Source organism: Eumetopias jubatus, unplaced genomic scaffold, assembly GCF_037043125.1.
Source record: "Eumetopias jubatus isolate StellerSeaLion01/CBP00866 unplaced genomic scaffold, mEumJub1_p1.0 scaffold_3, whole genome shotgun sequence".
Taxonomy (NCBI): Eukaryota; Metazoa; Chordata; class Mammalia; order Carnivora; family Otariidae; genus Eumetopias; species Eumetopias jubatus.
This window is the reverse complement of record NW_028274809.1, coordinates 33,264,666-33,285,153: the sequence shown is the minus strand read 5'-3', so window position 1 is coordinate 33,285,153 and position 20,488 is coordinate 33,264,666. Positions and strand designations below refer to the sequence as shown.

The following is a 20,488-nucleotide window of genomic DNA, read 5'->3' as shown; positions in this document are numbered from 1 at the left end:
GATAAGGACTCTTTATATACGTACATATGTACAATGGCAATCACATTATACTTTTAAAAGAATTAACAGTAATTTCTTAATAATGTTCACATTTCTTTACTTATCTAATAATTCTTTTTCCATAGGTTTGTTCAAATTCATATCCAAACAGATTACATTTGGTTTTATCTCTTAATTTCTTTTCATCTAAAAATTTCTCTCCTCTTTTCCCCCAGGTAGTTTATCCTGTAGAGTTTTCTATAGTCTGAGTTTTGTTGATTCCATCTCTGTGCTGTAGTTTAAGATGTTTTTTAAAAATCTCCTATATTTCCTGTGAACTGTTAGATCTAGAGGCTTAATTAAATGAATATTTAATTTCCATTAAAGTATTTTGCAAGAATACTTCATAGGTGTGCTGTGTACTTCTTATTGCTACCTATGTGCAACACCTTTTCGTGATGTTAAAATTCATAAGTGGATTAAGTTATTTTAGAGTCTTGTCAAATTTTTTATTTTGCCAATGCGAAGAGTGTGAGATAGTATTTTACTATTGCTTGAATTTGCATTTCCATATTTACTAGTAAAGTTGAACATCTATTTGTTCATTTAATATCTTTTTTTCTTTCTGAATTACCTATTCATAGTCTTTACCCATTCTTCTGTTCTTTATTTTTAAAAATTACTTGTAACTCTTTACGTTCTGCATATTAATTTTTATTATCCTCTTACTAATATAAATTCTTAAATTTATAAATTTTTAAAGTTTTAAATTTTAATGTTGGCTTTATCAACACTTTCACTTATGACGGTTTTTTATTTTATATTTGAAAAATTTGCTGTACTCTACCTAAAATAGGATATTCTATTTAAAGCCATGAACTTTTTACATCCATTTATTTATATTCTATTGCTATGTAACAAATTACCCAAAACTTGATGGCTGAAAACAGCAAACATTTATCTCCTGGTTTCTGTGATTCCTGAATCCAAGAGTGGCTTAGCACGGTGGTTCTGCCTCAGGTTCTGTCACAAGACTGCAATTCGGGTGTTGGCTGGAGCTGCAGGCATCTCACCGCTTGGCTGGGGGAGGATCTGCTTCCAAGCTCACTCATGTGGCTTATTCCTTGCCACATGGGCCTCACCACAGAGCTGCCTCACCACAGACAGCTGATTTCGTCCAGACAGACCAATCCAAGCAAGAGCAAGAGCATACCCAGGATGGAAGTCACAGTCTTTTTATAACCTTATATCAAAAATAACATCTTGTCACTTCTGCCATATTTGTTAGAAGTAACTTAGTAAGTCTAGCCCATGCTAAAGGGGAGGGAATTACACAAGGACGTGAGTACTAGGAGGCAGGGATCACTGGGGACCATCTCAGAGGCTGGTTATTACATTATTGTAGTCCCCCCTTATCCTCAGTTTCACTTTCCAAGGTTTCAGTTGCCTGTTCTCAACCACAGTCTGGAAGCAGATGATCCTCCTTCTGACTATTGTCAGAAGGTCAGTAGTAGCCTAATGCTACATCACAATGCCTTCGTCATTCCCCTCACTTCATCTCATCATGTAGGCATTTTATCATCTCACATCATCACCAGAAGGAGGGTGAGTACAGTACCATAAGATATTTTGAGAGAGACCCCATTCATATAACTTTTATGACAATATATTGTTATAATTGTTCTAGTTTATGTTATTGTAGTCAATCTTTTACTGTGCCTAATTTATTAATTAAACTTTATCATAGGTATATATGGATAGGAAAAAACATAGTTTATATAGGGTTTAGTATTATCCATCCTTTCAGGCATTCACTGTGGGTCTTGGAACGTATTCCCCGTGAATAAGGGGGAACTATATTTTAACAGTATAAATAGAAATAAGGAAATAACTATAAAAGGAAATAAAACTTTACATGACAATATTTACTAACAAATGTAGCTTTTGCTAATTTCTACTTATAAAGTGAAATTTTATTATTAAAAACCATATGTATGTAAATATCCATTAACATTCAGTAAATGTGGTATTTGCAAATTTCTTTACCATAATGTACGTTTGGTCAATATTATAACAAACTTTTAAACTTATGTGTTTGTACAACTTAGTAAGACTTACTGATGTTTTCTTTACTTAAAGTTGTGTAATTGAAAGTGTAAATTTTGACATTGCCACCACCAAGTTATTTTTATTCTAGTGTCCAGAACAGATGGATACTTGAATTAATATCAATAGTTGGTTTTGGCCCACAGGGAGTAGAGCCGTGGTAATGGAGTGTCAGTATGGGCCAAGGAGAAAAGGTTTCCAGTTAAAAAAAATCAGTGAGCAGGAGAGCAGGTCTTGTCAGCTCTACAAAGCCACTTGTCCAGCCCGGTAAGCTTTATTTTCTTTAATTTCCTTTTTATTAAGTATTTATTTTCTAATAGATAATATGCACATTCTTATTAAGTTTAAACAGTGCCAATAAATATACAGTACAATATAAGTTTCCTTTTACTTCTACTCCCTATGTCCCTTTTTATTATTTATTTATTTATTTATTTACTTTTATTATGTTTAGTTAGCCAGCATATAGTACATCATTAGTTTTTGATGTAGTGTTCAATGATTCATTAGTCTTATGTCCCTTTTTAAGGCAACAACCCTTACCGGCTTCCTGAGTAACCCTCCAAAGATATTCTGTGTATATCCTCCTTTACACTCATAAATGTTGAAATCTCAGTAAAACTTACTAATATTTTCTTTCCTTAAGGTTAGGTAGTAGTATACCTTCTTTCCTGCTGTGAATTTACATTGCTTTATTTCTATTTTGAATGCCTGGTGTGGTTATTTACTGCACAACTATTTTGCTTCACACTAATGTGAATGTAATGACATATACCACTCTATGCTTTGTTTTTATTTTTGTTATTTCATTTCCAGTGTATCTCAAAATTGTCTCCATATCTGCACATAAAAGGACTGGTTCCTTCTTTGCATTTATTTATTTTAAAAATTGAAATATAATTGACATTAGTTTCATGGTTCCTTCTTTTTAATAGCCATACAATATTACATTTATGGATGGGTTGTCATTTAGTGAATTAGTCCTCTAGTGATGGACATGTAGGATCTGAAAAGTATTCTTTATTATTATATACAAAGCTGCAGTTAATAACATTATACCTATTTGTATACTTGTGCAGTTTTTCAGTAGAATAAATTTGTTGAAATGAAATTGCTAGGGCAAAGTTTATATTATTTTAAATGTTTACAGGTATTGTAAAGATGATTGCTCTTTAGAGAGATTTTATCAATGTATGAGTTCAACACAATAAGTTTTAGATAGACTAGGACTACAGATTGGTCATTGCTTTGGGAGAGAATGAAGAATTTGAAGCAATAAAAGATTTTTGTAATGTTCTTTCTAATATTTTTTTAGACATTGAAAGTTTTAAATTCTCAGATAAAATTTAAAAAGATAACATACAAAGGTTGGGTATAGTTGATCTTTGAAACATTTTATTTCAGCATCACATCTTATATTACAAACCTGCACATTCTCAAGTTTTTCAAATTAGTTCAGAAGACTTTTCATGTTTAATCTGATAATATTAACTTTAGGCAATATTTAAACCTGACTATGAAGCAAAACTTTTAACTGCTTTTAAATATAAGCAATATAAAACTTTAGATATAACTTAGGAGAAAGTCTCTATGTGTAAAGAAATAATTTTATTCCCTATATCATTCTACAAGTACTTTTTGAGTATCTGTTGTGCCCAGCAATACTTTGGGTGCCATGGACTGAAAGAGGTACAAGATTTTACTTAATCATGGGGAAGTTAAAATATTGTTGAGGTAGATCAGAAAACAAAAAAACTTGGAAAACATAATGGTATAGTATATAGTACCAAATGTGTCAATTAGCTAACTCATCAGAGAAAGAACATATCCATGCAAATTCTTTAACAGGAAAGTGCAACTTAACCTGAATGCTAATGTTTAGATTGAATTTGGGTAGATAAGGAATTAGAGGGGAGATACTGTAGGCCAGGAAATTATATGCATAAAGATATGGTGTGATTGTATTTTTGGTATCAGAGGAGGAAGTACCATTGAAATGATAAACTTCACTGAAAAAGCAATTTTACATTTGAAATAATTGAAAGTAAGATTAGGTAAATAAGCTAGAATCATATGGGATGGCTTGAATGCTGCCAAGAAATTCGTACTTGATTAAAGAGCAGGTAGATTCTTCAACAGAAAAGGACAAATGTGAAGAATTATTGTAGCATTAATATATCAAGTGGATTTAAGGAACGAGGCTCAGAGGCCGAGAAGGAGGCTATTAAAGTAATCCAGGCATGAGTTTTTTGTTCTTTTTTGTTTTTATGTTTAAGATCTATTTATAATTTATTTTTACAAGTAGCAAAGTCCCTCCATTTTTTTCCGGCTTAATGTATATGAATATAAAGAAGTATTGATTTCACCCTGCCTCCCACCCTGACAGAATGGGTTAACAGGAAGTTGTGAACTGAGAGCAGCCTCCTGACACCAAGATGGTTTCCTCTCTATCTGGGACTTGAACTCTGGTGCTCTCATCAGTCATCCTCTTGCTGATTTCTTTTCAGTTTATGAAAATCTATGAGTTTATAAGCATCCTCCCCAGTAGACGGGTCTACAAAGTCCTTGGGAAGTCAGTAACTCAGGGACAGGGTTGAACTGTCACTTCACGGTTTGTGTAATGGAAAGCTGAAGAATTAATTCATACCGTTTTCAAAGAACAAGTTCGTATTCTATACAAGGATTTGGAGAATCATCAGTACAATGAAAAAATGGTTGAGTAAAGTCATGAGTGATGAAATCACAACTCTTGAACAATAGAAAGACTGCACTGAGGGTTTTACATTTCAGAGAACTGTTTATTGCTATCCAGTATGTATCCCTTGAGGCACTCCAATTAAGCTTAGGAAATACACTGCTCCCCAGGGAATCGATAGCTTCTTGACCTGTAGTGGTGACTTCGGGAAATTCTGGTGCCATAAGGGTAGCCGTGTTCTCATCATCCGACCACTGTATTTCTTCTGCCTTATTATCACTGTTTGGCTGAGAACGTGTTGGCGGATCTTCTCTTCCTGAAACCACCAGAGTTCCACCATCAAGTAAATAATCCTTCACATTCTGAGGAGTGGAAGAATGACACTCTTGATGGTAAGGCTTCCGAACAGTGGCTACCACACAGAGAACTGACAGTGCAGCACATGCTCCTTCTTCATCCTCCAGCTGCCGCAGCTGCTGCCCATCCCCCTCCTGCCAGCACCCTTCTGGAACCCCCAGGCATGCGTTTTTTATGGCTTCCAGGAGAATTGGGAAGAGGCAAATCCAGAAACAAAAGTTAATATCCATAAATATTCAGATATTTTTACTGATGTCATGATTATTGTTAATTTGCTAAATATTACACACTGAGAATATGGCTTATTTTTCAACATAATCCTCTGAATGCTTTCTAGTTTAATTGATTTTTCTCTAAACTTTAATGCTTAAACTTCTGCTTGGTAAGTTTGATTTTCCTGATATTATAATATAATGAAAGAAATTCTACTTTTACTTATAAACAGGATTTACATTAAAAAAGTACAGAAGTTTCCTGAATATAGAGTTCCCACAGACCCCAAAATTGACAAGAAAATAATCCGAATGGAGCAGGAAAAAGCCTTTAACATGCTAAAGAAGAACTTGGTAGATGCTGGCGGTGTTCTTAGGTATGACATTTATATTATTATTTTATTTTTACAAATTAGCTCCATTTACAAGATTTTTTTCTTGTAAGAGAAATTATAATTATGTTTTCTAATTATTTCATTAAGAATGATTTTTATAAGGGAGATGTCTCCTTAGTGGTTGCCTAGGTATTAAAATTTGCCACTGTGTAAGCCATTGAGTTTATCAACCAAATGTTCCGATAATGCCTACCAAAGAATTCTGTATACCATATGGAAGTTTTTCCCCAAAATGACAAATAATGTGTTTAGCAACACATATAATTATATATTTCATACTTTGTTTCTGATACTTCTTAGGAGCCAAACTTGCAGGCACCTGTATATCTTTTTAACCCATCTTTGATTACCTATAGCAGCCAGAAATTAATTCTAAGCCCTACCTAAAATTCCATTTTTATATATTTTTTTGTGCTTCAGATTTTACATAAGAAGAAATATTAGCTTGCTTTCTTATGTGTTAGTCCAGGTGAAGAATTTACAGTAATACCAGAGGATTAAGTGCACAGAATATAGTTTTTTTTTTTTAAGATTTTATTTATTTATTTGAGAGAAAGAATAAGAGAGAGAGAGCACATGAGGGGGGGGAAGGTCAGAGGGAGAAGCAGACTCCCTGCCGAGCAGGGAGCCCGATGCGGGACTCGATCCCGGGACTCCAGGATCATGACCTGAGCCGAAGGCAGTGGCTTAACCAACTGAGCCACTCAGGCGCCCCAGAATATAGTTTTTGTAAAAACAAAACAAAACAAAACTTTTGGCTATGGGTGCCCAGGTGGCTCAGTCGGTTGGGTGTCCAACTCTTGGTTTCAGCTCAGGTCATGATCTTGGGGTTGGGGGATCAAGCCCTGTGTCTGGCTCCATGCTCAGCGGGGAGTCTGCTCCTCTCCCTTTCCCTCTGCCCATCCCCCTCCTCGTGTGCTCTCTCTCTCAAAAAGATAAATAAATCTTTAAAAAAATAAATACATAAAAAAACTTTTGGATATATGGAAAATGAGTAGCCAATAATTAGATCATTCAGTTTGGAGAACATTGTATATAATTTTTAAATAAGCCACCATTTCATGAGTATCAGTCATTGTAAGCACTTTGTATAAAAGTATCCATTAAAACAGTATCCTACCAGGGGCGCCTGGGTGGCTCAGATGGTTAAGCGTCTGCCTTCGGCTCAGGTCATGATCCCAGGGTCCTGGGATCGAGTCCCGCATCAGGCTCCCTGCTCCTTGGGAGCCTGCTTCTCCCTCTGCCTCTCTCTCTCTCTCTGTCTCTCATGAATAAATAAATAAAATCTTTAAAAAAAAAACAGTATCCTACCAGATCGTTTCATTTGCCTAGCATCTGTTTTTTTGCACTGCAATATGAAAGACCTATATTCATCTTTTAGTTGATTCTCTTGTTCATTGGGGCAATAGGAGCTGTGTGCAATAGAGGGGCTATGGGGCAATAGAGGTAGTGTATTGAGCTCCTGTCAGATAAGATTCTCCCACTCAGCTCAGTCTTGGTAGACTCTGAATTATAGCCACCCTTTGGAAGGATTATAGGTGGAACACAGAAGTTATAATTTGGGGACAAAATCATAGAAGAATGGGAAAATACACAGTTTAAAAGATGACTTTAAAAGTCTCATTATTTTGAGGTAAAATTTACTTAACATGAAATTTAGAATACCATTTTCATATATACTTAACTCCTGTACCCTTATTCACTATAGGGCCATAGTGAAAGTCTATAAAGGTTTATAAAGATTTTTATTTATTTGGGTATAAAGCCAACTTAGAGGGGTCAAGCAGAGGGGGCGCCTGGGTGGCTCCGTTGGTTGGCTGTCCAACTCTTAGTTTCGGCTCAGGGTGGTGAGATGAGCCCCAAATCAGGCCCCAAGCTCAGTGTAGAGTCTGCTTGAGATTCTTTGCCTCTCCCCCTGTTTCCCTCCCCTCTCCCTCTACCTGCCCCCATGCATGCACATGCTCTCTCTTTCTCTCTCTCTCAAATAAATAAATAAATAAATAAAATCTTTCTAAAAAAAATCAGAGGACATTTTAAATTTTATTTATATCATTTTAAAATTTTTATTACATTTACTTACTGATATAATCATATCTTAAAAGATGATTCTTTTTCTTGATGAGTTTTGACATAAGTAACTATGATTCTTGCCTTTGTCTAGTAATATAATTTTAAATTTTTCTTCTTGTCAGGTGGTATGTCCAGTTACCTACAAAGCAAGCTCATCAGTATCATGAATTAGAGACTTCCTGCCTCCCTTTGCCACCTTCCCCTTTTCCTATGTCTTCTCTTGAAGAAGAGGAAACAGCAATTAGGGATGAGAATTGTGCATTACCCTCACGTCTGCATCCTCAAGTAGCACATAAGATTCAAGAATTAGTGTCACAGGGAATAGAACAAGTATATGCAGTAAGGAAACAGCTAAGGTACAGTAAAAACAAATTGTTCTTTTACATTTTTCATTTTTGTTTGTTTAAATAATTTATCATCATAGACGTTTTCCAAGATATATGCTATCAGAGTAGATAAGGAATATAATTTATTAATTTATTAAAATAATCTCATTTATGAACTGATCATTTTCTAGCAGATACTTGGCAAGCCATGAGTAATGATTCAGCCTACTCATTTGAAATATTCCATATTCAAATTTAGCTAACTGGACTATTTCTGAATTATATATAAATTGAATTATATAATAAATGCCTTTACAGAAAAAAAAGCCTTTGTAGAATCAAAGATTTTAAAACCTAGGCCAGGATGCTTATTTAAGCTATTTGAAATGCAATTAAGTTGTATTATAACAAAAGAACATGGATGGTTCTTTGTATGATGGAAGTTTACATGTAGCATTCTGGTCCAATGTTACTGATTCTCAGGATACAATAATCATGATCTCATTTATTCTTGCAAGTCTATAAAATTGGTATATTTATCTCCATCCTGCGCATGAGAAAACGGACACTATGAGTGGTTATATAACTGGCTTAAGAGGTAGAGGCAGAACTGAAATCTAGATCTAATTCTATAGCCTGTGCTCTTTCACCATGATTTCTGGTACTTAACTGGCCTTATTCATACTGGTTATTGTGTAGTCCCGTCTGAACAACACAATGAGTATTTCCTAGGTTAATATCTTAATTAATACGTGATTTTCCCATTTAGCAGTTTTTTCAGACATTTTATATTCATTTTCATTGGGACATTGTTAGAATAGAGCCAAAATTTGGTAAAAATCATGCATTATTTACTAAACTTGAACCTTAAGAACAGAGGTATGATTCAGCTCTGCAGTATGGTCTATAGAATGTAATACACAAACCATATGAATATTGGACTTTATAATTTTTTGTGTATTTTTATATATTGATGTGTCAATGCTGCCTTCTATTTCTATATTTCTCTTTTGTCTACTTAAAAAATTCAAGCAGGTCATATTTTATATAGTAAGTGATGCCTTTTGGCAGCAGTGTGACATGATGTTTATACAATAACCTGAGTGTAGGCCCAACCTCTCTTACTTACTGGCTAGATGTATAACTTTGGCAAATTATTAAACTTCAGCAGCCCTCGGTTCCCTGGAATGATAATTGGGAGTAAAGTGGGAATGATCATTGCACTTACCTCACAGGATTATAGTAAGCATTAAAGGAGATCCTTGATGTGAAGTGTTCAAGTACACTGCCTGACATAGTTAGCATTCAAAACATATGCTTAAACTGACAATAATGATTCCTATAAAAATGTCAAAGCTTATTCTAGATACAGAGTTATTTAACCAATGAAAGTATTATATTGCTTTAATCTGCATGATTTCTTTGATTTAATGTACGGAAAAAATTAAAAGTGGAAAAATATAAATTATAAAACTGTAAACCATGCTTTACAGAAGTTTATGCTAAAAAAGAACATTTTCTCCTTTGATCTGAAGTATATTACTATTTATGTTTTTATTCTATTTTATGCTCTCCACAGAAAATTTGTAGAAAGAGAACTATTTAAACCTGATGAGGTGCCTGAGAGACATAATTTATCCTTTTTTCCAACTGTAAATGATATTAAAAATCACATCCATGAGGTACAGAAATCCTTGAGAAATGGAGATAATGTGTATAACTCAGAGATTATTCCAGCAACGGTATGATTACAATTATAATTCTTTGTTTTATTATAGAATCTTTCTCAACTTCTCTTACTAGTTGGCCTAACGGGGAGGTTCTTATTAGGCCATATAAATAGCTGTGATGAAAGAAAAAATAGTAGTTTTGGGGGTGCCTCGGTGATGCAGCCGGTTAAGCATCCAACTCTTGGTTTTAGCTCAGGTCTGATCTGAAATGGAGCCCTGCGTCAGGCTCCATTCTCATTGCGCAGTCTGCTTGAGTTTCTCTCTCCTTCTTCCTGTGCCCCTCCTGCCCTGAACTCTGCCTCTCACTGAAATAAATAAATCTTAAAAAAAGGGGGGGGGCGCCTGGGTGGCTCAGTCGGTTAAGCATCTGCCTTCAGGTCAGGTCATGATCCTGGGGTCCTGGAATCAAGCCCTGTGTCAGGCTCCCTGCTCAGCATAGAGTCTCCACTTCTCCTTCTGCCTCCGCTCCCATTCCTCATTCTCTCTCTGTCGCTCTCTCAAATAAATAAAACCTTTTTTAAAAAAGAAGAAATAGTAGTTTCTTTTTCTTAAAATGTAAACATTATGAACCTTCAGGTGATGATTTGACTAAAATTTTGTTTATTACTCTCACAAGAAGAAATATCAATTTCCAACTCTGACTATAATAACAATAGTAATCTTCACTTAAAAATCAACATATTTTATCTCTGTAAAAAGTATATCGTATTCATCTAACAAATATTTATTGGGTATATATTGTGTATACCTTCCTCTCTTTTTAAAAATAGACAGGGGGCGCCTGGGGGGCTCTGTAGGTAAAACACCTCACTTGATATCTGCTCAGGTCATGATCTCTGGGTCATTAGATCAAGCCCCACATCCCATCTGGCTCCACCTCAGCAGGGAATCTGCTTGAGAGTCTTTCCCTCTCTCTTAGCCGCTCTCCCTGCTCGCTTACTCTCTCTCTCTCTCTCTAATAAATAAATCTTTCAAAAAATGGGGCACCTGGGTGGCTCAGTCAGTTAAGTGTCTTGACTCTTGACTTTGGTTCAGGTCATGATCTCAGGATCATGAGATCAAGCCCTGCTTTGGGCTCCGTGCTCAGTGGGGATTCTGCTTGGATTTTCTGCCTCACTCTCCCCCTCCCCAACGCTTGCATGTGCTCCTTCTCACTCTCTAAAATAAATAAATAAATCTTTTAAAAAAATCTCAGTAGCAATACCCTTTGCTGTCAAATTTTTACTACCCAAATTATGCCTTCTGAACTAAATAGATTCAGATTTTAAGCTAGTGCTACTATTCTTTTCCAACCTAAACTCTCTTATTTATTCACTATCCAAAGTTCAGGAAGTAAAATGGATTTGGTAAGCGGTGATCTTTGCCATCCAAATTCTTGCTATCTGAACTTGGGAAGCTAATGTATTTGGATAGTGGACTATACTCATATTTTGAGAATGTAAACAAGTGAAGAGAGTAATTACTGAATGAAACACAATTATACTATCACTGAATAAAATATGACAGTTGTATTGATATTTTAAAACATTTTTTACTATAAATGCTTTATTGTTTTTACTGAAATAAATGTTCCCATTTCAGCTTCAATGGACTACAGATAATGGGCATATTCTCAGAGAGACTGTGACAGTTACATTTGCAGAAGGTAAGTTATCTTGAATATATTTAATATATAAAATCAGTGTTTAAACTGGAAGACATTGGGGGCACCTGGGTGGCTCAGTTTTTAAGAGTCTGCCTTCAGCTCAGGTCATGATCCTGGGGTCCTGGGATCGAGTCCCACATCGGGCTCTCTGCTCAGCGGGGAGTCTGCTTCTCCCTCTCCCACTCCCCCTGCTTGTGTTCCCTCTCTTGCTGTGTCTCTATCAAATAAATAAATAAAATATTTAAAACCACACCACAAAAAACTGGAAGACATTGAAGATATTATCTCATCTAATCAAACCATGGCCCAAAGAGACAGGAACAACTATGTTAGGATTTGTCAAAATAATTATAGCTGTTTAAACATATATACTTATATGTTACTCATATATACTTCCTGATATATGTTATTTAGCTGTAAGAAAGGATGAGATGTTGCCTTTTATAATGACATGGATGGACCTAGAGAGTATTATGCTAAGTAAAATAAATCAAACTTCTCATGAGAAAGACAAATACTGTATGATTTCACTCATATGTGGAATCTGATAAACAAAACACATGAATAAACAAAAAACAGAATCAGACCTGTAAATACAGACAACAAACTGATGGTTGCCAGAGGGGAGAGGTGGGGTGGGATGGGCAAAATGGGTGAAGGGGAGTGGGAGAAGGCTTCCAGTAATGGAATGAGTAAGTCACGGGAATAAAAGGCATAGGGCTGCCTGGGTGGCTTAGTCGGTTGAGCATCTGGCTTTTGGTTTCAGTTCAGGTCATGAGATTGGGCTCCATGCTCAGTGGGGCGTCTGCTTGAAGATTCTGTCCCACAACCCTTCCCTCCCCTCTCAAATAAATAAATAAATCTTAAAAAAAAAAAAAAAGGCACAGCATAGGGAATATAGTCAATGATACTATAATCACAATGTTTGGTGACAGATGGTAGCTACACTTGTGGTGAGCATAGCATAATATATAGAGAAGTTGAATCACTGTGTTATTCACTTGGAACTAATGTAACATTGTGTGTCAACTATATTCAAACAAAAATTAAAAATAAGGGGTGCCTGGCTGGCTTAGTTGGAAGAGCATATGACTCTTGATGTTGGGTTTGTGAGTTCAAGCCCCACAGTAGGTGTAGAGATTACCAAAAATAAATAAATAAACTTAAAAAAATAAATTTCCTCATATAATAAACTTTTATGCTTTATGATTAAAATTTTGAGGCCAATTGCTAGTACGGCTTACTGTAAAGCTAGGCTAATTCCAATAGTAATAAACTTAAGATACCTTGATCAGGAAACTTTGTCCATTTTATATGGTTTGCTTTTTTTCATATGCTCTTACTCTTGTGTTCTCTTACTATTCCAAGCTTATTTTACCCTTTTTTTTTCTCTTCTGGAAATGTGTTTTCTCTGCTTCTGTATGGTTAACTCCTCTCACTACTGAAATCAATCTATTTGGCTTTAAGTGCTCTCTTAACTTCACCCCCTATATAAAGTTAAACATTCATTCTTTTATACTTACCTCTGCATTTAACATGGTATGCTTTTGTTTATACATCTGTATCTTTCATTATGATTTGAGCTACTCAGGCGCAAGGGTTATATTTTATTCAAGTTAACATAACTAGTGCCTAGCATAATCCCTGCTACAAAGTTAACATCTAAATAAATGCTTTAAGATTTTATTTATTTATTTATTTATTTATTTATTAAAGATTTTATTTGTTTGACAGAGAGACACAGTGAGAGCAGGAACACAAGCAGGGGGAGTGGGAGAGGGAGAAGTAGGCCTCCCACTGAGCAGGGAGCCCAATGTGGGACTCAATCCCAGGACCCTAGGATCATGACCTGAGCTGAAGGCAGTTGCTTAACGACTGAGCCACCCAGGTGCCCAAGATTTTATTTATTTATTTGACAGGGAGAGAGATAGCGAGAGAGGGAACACAAGCAGAGGGAGTGGGAGAGGGAGAAGCAGGCTTCCCGGTGAGCAGGGAGCCCGATGCGGGGCTCAATCCCAGGACTCTGGGATCATGACCTAAGCCGAAGGCAGACGCTTAACGACTGAGCCACCCAGGCGCCCCTTTAGCATAAATTAATGAATAACTGTATACAGTACAATTATTTCTTTATTCTTCGGTTGTTTAACCTTTAAAAGTCACTGTGCATAGAGAATAACTTTCAAATTCTTTATCATTATTCATCTGTTCACATATTTTACTCACTGTGATAAATGCTGGACATAAAAAAGAATAAGTTTCTTCATTGAATTTCAAATTTAGCAAGAGAAAAAGACACTAAACACATTTATTCTAATTACTGTTATGAATAGTGCCATAAAAGAGTTGTGCAAAATTGTGTGAGAATAGTGACAGACATATAACTTAATCTAGGGAGTAGGGAACTAACATTTGAGAAAGTGGCTTTTATACTAAGAACTGAAGAATGGATAGGAATTTGTCAATCAAAAGAATACCATGTTTGAAAGCTAAGCAAGAAAGAGCTTGTCATGTTCAAGGAGCGTAAGAAAGTTGATATGGTTTTAAGCATAGACAATGCTTGGAGATAAAACTGGATATGCAAAGGCGCCTGGGTGGCTCAGATGGTTAAGCGTCTGCCTTCGGCTCAGGTCATGATCTCAGGGTCCTGGGATCGAGTCCCGCATCAGGCTCCCTGCTCCTTGGGAGCCTGCTTCTCCCTCTGCTTCTCTCTCTCTCTCTGTCCCTCCCTCTGTCTCTCATGAATAAATAAATAAAATCTTTAAAAAAAAGATTAAAAAAAAACTGGATATGCAAAATGGGCTTAGGAGGCCCTTAGAGCTGTCCAGATGAAAGGTGTGATAGTGGTTTAGTCTACAGTGAGTGGCATTTATACTAGAATTGGACAGATGGGGCTCCTGGGTGGCTGTGATGGTTAAATGTCTGCCTTCGGCTCAGGTCATGATCCCAGGGTCCTGGGATCAAGCCCTGCATTGGGCTCCCTGCTTGGCAGGGAACCTGCTTCTCCCTCTCTCTCTCAACTGTTCCCCCTGCTTGTTCTCTCTCTCTCTCTGTCTGTCAAATAAATAAATAAAATCTTTTTTTTTTTAAAAGTTGTTTTCAAAGGTTTTGGTTATTGATTGAATAGGTGTGGGAGGTAAAAGAATGGGAATGATCTGGCATGACTCCTGAGTTTCTTCTATGAGCAACTGACTGATAGTAGCATTTACTGAGGTAGGCAACACTGGTGTAAGAATAGAATTTGGTAATGGCAAGGGGAAAGAAAAAAGTTCATGAAATCAGGTTTGGAAAGCTTAGATACATATCAGAGCCATTTCAGTGGAGTGGATTGAGAAGAAGCCACATTGGGATGGTTGAAGAGTGAATGAGTGATAAATGAAGAAGTAGAGACAATGTGCTATGAGGGGAAAAAGGGTTGAGAGAAGGTATTTTCAGATAGAGATCTGAAGAGAGAGATGAAGATGAAGGTATTTGATAGCTTTCATGGTGGGAAGTTGAGGAAATTTCTGATAGTTTCTCTTTTCAAGAGTGCTGAGAGTGAAAAAGATCTTAGGAAGTGTGGCCAAGATTGGACATTTGAAATCTTCTAAAATGTAAAGTGGGAGAAACCTTGTAAGGTTGTCAGATACAGGTGAAGGTCCTGTTGAAGTTGATGATCATGAATTGGTATTAGTAGTAGCAGCAAGTTTCTTTTTCACTCACATTCAGCTTCACATATATGGGCCATTTTCATTCCGTGTTAGGATTTTACCAGGGGTTGTAACAAAAGTACAAAGAAGCAAGGGAGGTTAGGGGATTTGCAAGAGAGTGACTGAAACTATCACCGTAGGATTCTGACTAAGCTGGATAGGGAGAGAATTTTATTATTTTTTTTTATTTTTATTTATTTATTTGAGAGAGAGAGAGAGAGAATGAGAGATAGAAAGCACGAGAGGGAAGAGAGTCAGAGGGAGAAGCAGACTCCCTGCTGAGCAGGAAGCCCGATGTGGGACTCGATCCCGGGACTCCAGGATCATGACCTGAGCCGAAGGCAGTCGCCCAACCCACTGAGCCACCCAGGCGCCCTAGGGAGAGAATTTTAATAAGAAAGGAGTTGATAGGGGCACCTGGGTAGCTCAGATGGTTAAGCATCTGCCTTCAGTTCAGGTCATGATCCCAGGGTCCTGGGATCGAGCCCCATATTGGGCTCCTCCTGGCTCAGCAGGGGAGCCTGCTTCTCCCTCTCCCTCTGCCTCTCTCCCTGCTCATGCTCTCTCTCTCTCTCTCTCTCTGTATCTCTGCATCTCAGATGAATAAATAAAATCTTTAAAAAAAATAAACATAAAAAATAAATAAATCTGTTTTCTTAAAATCTCATTTGCTAAAGTAATTGTCCTTAGGGAATATAGTCTGAGCCAAAGGCAGACGCTTAACCATCTGAGCCACCCAGGCGCCCCTAAGAAAACAGATTTTTACCCTTAGGCATATATTTCAAAATGAGTTACTGAAAGAAATTTAACACTGTTATTATTGAGCACCAGCTTTATGCCAGGCATTATCCTAAGCATTAGGGCTACCAAAGATGAATTAAGTTTGGTCTTTGTAGTTGAGAGGTTCAATAGGTGTCACACATCCAGAGAAATTTAGATGTAGTCCAGCATCATATCATAGAAAATGGACTAGATTTGAGTTACAAATACATAATCTTTCAAGGAAAAAAATACTGTTTCCAACATCACATCCTAGATATACTGAATTAAAAGTTATGAAGGTTGAACCTAGGAATTTATATTTTTAAAAAGTTCCTGAGTGATTCTGATTCTACCAGTTCTGGAAATAGTGGACAAAATAACTTCTTAAAGTCCTTTTCAAACCTTTGAATTTATTTCCTATTCTAATTATGATAGTAAATGTTGTAATAAAATGTAGTGTCACATAACATAGAAACCATAAACATTATTTTGTTTTGATAGCTGATTTTTTTTATATAACTTAGGAAATTCACCAGGGGAATCAATTAACACCAAAGTGGAAACAAATCAGACAACGGGTTCTTTGTCTCCAGAGCCAGCCCACTTGCTTTCTTCACTTTCCTCATTTCAACCAAAAATATTTACACAACTACAGGTAGGTATCCAATGAAATAGACAAAATTGAAGCCCTTCGCTTTCTTCCATAATCTCTCTTCTTCTAGGGATTTTATAGAATTATTATAGAATTATAATAATGATCACAGATGTTTTTATTGTTAATTTCTTGACTTTTTTGTATCTTGATATAAGATCATTTAAACAATACATTTTGAAAAAGTTGGAGTTGACCATGCATGCAATAAAGTTTAGTTGTACTACTTTTCCTTTGATTCTTGTTTCTGTCCTTGATATTTGTTAGTAATTATACTCCTGTATTTTATTCCAATTACATGTCAAAAGAATAATATATCCTATGAGAAAATTATACTTAGTAAATTTAAACATTTTGATGTAACTCTTTTTGGTTTAAAAGGGTTTGCAGTTGCAACCAAGATTCACTTCTCCTGATGGATCAACGGCTCCGGTATCAGTAAATAACCACCCTTCCTCCAGTCCTTCAAGACTTCTGGATTCATTAGAAAGTACTGTAATGAATAATAATTCTCTACTGCTTGGTCAAAGTCATAGTCTTCAAACAGATACATGCCTAACCCCAAACAATAGCATTATTGCCTCTACCATGGGTAGCCTTCCGGGACCAGATCAAAATCTGGCTGCAGTGGACCAGCTGGTGGAAGTTGGAGATGTTGAGGATACAGAGAATATGGAAGGAAGTGTTCATCAGATTCTGCTGGGAAATGTGCAGACCATCCCAATACAGATTATAGATAGCCACCCAGCTATTAGTAAGTTAAAAGCAACTTGTGATTTTATTTTTTTAGCCTTTATGGACTATCATTACTGTTACACTACAGAAAAAAAACAATCATTTCTACTCAGGGGTTTATAAAATATAAATAAATAAAGTAAAATTACTTCTAGTAATTTTAGAAAAGGGGAAATTTAGAAAAGGGGAAATTTATCAAGAGCATAATAACTTTTAAACTTTTTTATTTTTTCTTCTCCAAAATTATTCATTCCCTAATTACCACAGTTTACATAGAAAATCTATGGTGATATGAAATCAGAGAGTCATTTTAGAATGCATGAAAAAAATGAGAAACTTTTTTTTTTACGATTATGTATTTATTTATGTATTAGAAAGAAAGAGGGCACGAACAGGGGGGAGGAGCAGAGGGAAAGGGAGAAGTAGACTCCCCACTGAGCAGGGAGCCTCAAGTGGGGCTTGATCCCAGGACCCTAAAATCATGACCTGAGCCGAAAGCAGATGCTTAACTGACTGAGCTACCCAGGTGCCCCATAAAATGAGAAACTTTAAAAGGAAAACACTTAGTGTAAAGGTTACTATGGAAAAAGTGTTACAAGGAAAAATGGAATGAAGTAGGCAGATATAAATGTTAAAGATTTTGAGTTTTAAACTTAAATGTTGAGTTCTATGGAAATTGAAAGGGAATTAGTTAAGCCTTGGGGACTTGGGTTTAATCCAAGACCTCGTTATCTTCACTTTGTAACAAACCCAGTCAACCTAGTGATAAATTCTAACTCCTACTTGACCTATGTCACTCCCTTCCACATAGATTGTTTTGGATTGGGCACTTTTGTGCAGAAAGATTTGCAGTTTGCTTTGAAGAACAAAAATCTTCATAGAAATTATCCTTAGAACATATAAAGTATTTACCCTCCATTCTTAGACATCATTCTCCTGGGTAAGGAAAAGTGTAAGGTAGTTCCTTCCAGAAAAGAATCATTATCTTTTAAATTTATTGGAAGTGTTACTTTTAAGGACATTTATCCAGAGAGCTGTGGCAGTTGTCACTACTGAATAAGTTTAGTAGAAGAGAGGGAAAAGGAATATATGTGAATTAATCCTCAGAACTTCATGAAATAGTTGATGGTGTCCTCATTTACAGATAGGTAAATTAAGGCTCAGGGAGGTTAAGTGATTACCTAAAAGTGATAGAGCAGGGATTTAAACCCAGATCTATCTGCCTCCAAAGTTTCTTTCCATTCTAACATGCTTCCTCCCTCTATGTTGTACCAAGGTATTTCTGGGAGCTCTAATTCAGAGTGTCTTAAAGGAGATCCTCTTTGTATCTGAACTTGCATGATTTATCAAGTTAGATCATGATCTGAGGGACTACTTTACCTGAATATGAATTCTGAGGGTCACTCAAATCCATCTTCTACTGGTTTTCTTTATGGTGTGGGCTAAACTCCTAATATACCCATATGTGACAAGCATTAGGGGTGTTCAACATACTTTCCTGAGTAAATATTGGTTCCCTTAATCTTGGTTCCCTATAGCAACTGACAAACTGATATCCCTGAGAAGGAGAAAGATTTTATCTTAGACATCCCACCTACCAGTTCAAGATAGTGTTGCTGGTATCCTGCAATCAGATTAATTTGGTCATAAGTACTTTAAAATCAGAATAGTAAGTGCATTGTACAATGTTTCAGATAAGCAAACATACAGTTTGTAGAGCTAAGTCAGAACTATCCTTTAAGATGTGGCATATTTTTTTCTAAAGTACTTATGTAGTTGAGTTTCTTTAGGGAGGGAATATTTTCCTTGATATATGGCCACATATGGAAACCATATGGGATTGGTAACAAATTTGTAAATTTGTAATACTTATACCTACTGTTTGCAAAACATCATTTTCACATAATAGGAGAGTTCCTGACTTTTATTTACACGTATTTTTAAAGGCAGTTAAGTTTATGAGATAGTCCTCATAATTTTATCAAATTATCGACTGCTTTTTTGTCAAAGTATCTGTAGAGGAGAATAACTATGGTTTTCTTAGTCTCTTCTTGTTTTCATTACCAGAAACATACTGAAGGAATTTTTTTTTAACTTCTCAACATTTAATTTTTTATTATTTTTCTTTTTCTTTCCTTTTTTTATTGAAGTTTAGTTGACACACAATGTTTCATTAGCTTTAGGTGTACACATCCTGAAAGAATTTATTATGAATGACTATTAAGATGTCAGAAATACTGAGTTCTCAAATACACTGTTTTTTGCTTCTAAATTCATATAATTATTAAGATTCCAGTGTTATAAGTTACATTAACCTTTAGGGTTTTTCTTTTATGTTTGGTTTTAAAGTTGAAGAAAATCCAGAAGGTACCATTTCTGTGAGCCAAGTTAAGCAAGAACCCAAAGAACCAGCATTGTCTATGGAAGCAAAAAAAAATTTGGACTGTAAGAAATTATCTGCCACATAAATTATTGAAGCTTTTCAGAATTTACAACTTGGGTAACTTCTGATGTCATAAAAAAGAAGGTGAATATTGTCAAAGTGCAGCATTGTGATAAATGGACTGAAGACTAGTTCAATGAGCAACTTTGATTTAAAACTGATATGTTTGTTGCCAAGTCCATATTTTTGGAAGCTATTTTATTGCTCTCATTTTGTATAATTCTTATGCTTTTTGATTATCTGATGAGGCCAGTATCTCAAAAGATCATCTGAATTTATTCATGACAATATAGTCTGAACACAAATAGTTACCTAACTCATCCCTTGGAAATATCCAATTTGGGTTCTGAAAAGACAAAAACAACAAAAAATAGTGTGTGAGTGTGTGTGTGTGTGTGACTGTATGTATGTGTGTTGACTTTTTTAAAAGTTACAAAAGAACTTATTTCCTCTTTAAAGTTGTGAAGAAATTCTTTATATTAGCAGACAGGTGAGAGATTATTTGTAGTCTGTCGCATTAGGAAAGATAAAACAGTAGTAGATTTGAATCATAACATGAAGCCCAGCATTCACATCTGTGGAAACTGTAGTTGCAATTTGGCTTCTTCCATTATAGTTTTTATACCTAAAACTACAAACCAATAGCATACTAATGGTCATCTAATAGAAATTTAAAGTGTCTTGGTAAGTACTCA

General features: G+C 35.7%; 1 protein-coding gene and 1 pseudogene across 1 annotated transcript in view; one reads left to right on the top strand and one right to left on the bottom strand.

Annotated features, from left to right (window-relative positions):
• The window catches only part of CARF (calcium responsive transcription factor), a 60,255-nt gene extending 40,323 nt beyond the window's left edge, over positions 1 to 19,932 (top strand). The window contains exons 9-16 of the mRNA XM_088021588.1: positions 2,232 to 2,352; positions 5,583 to 5,726; positions 7,937 to 8,170; positions 9,720 to 9,882; positions 11,452 to 11,515; positions 16,488 to 16,618; positions 16,997 to 17,369; positions 19,700 to 19,932. Of these exons, the coding sequence (XP_087877714.1) occupies positions 2,232 to 2,352; positions 5,583 to 5,726; positions 7,937 to 8,170; positions 9,720 to 9,882; positions 11,452 to 11,515; positions 16,488 to 16,618; positions 16,997 to 17,369; positions 19,700 to 19,818 (1,349 nt within the window). The 3' untranslated portion in view covers positions 19,819 to 19,932. The remainder of the gene's footprint in view (positions 1 to 2,231; positions 2,353 to 5,582; positions 5,727 to 7,936; positions 8,171 to 9,719; positions 9,883 to 11,451; positions 11,516 to 16,487; positions 16,619 to 16,996; positions 17,370 to 19,699) is intronic.
• LOC114215955 (translation initiation factor eIF2 assembly protein pseudogene) lies at positions 4,687 to 5,237 on the bottom strand (annotated as a pseudogene).
• Positions 19,933 to 20,488: the final 556 nt, after the last annotated feature.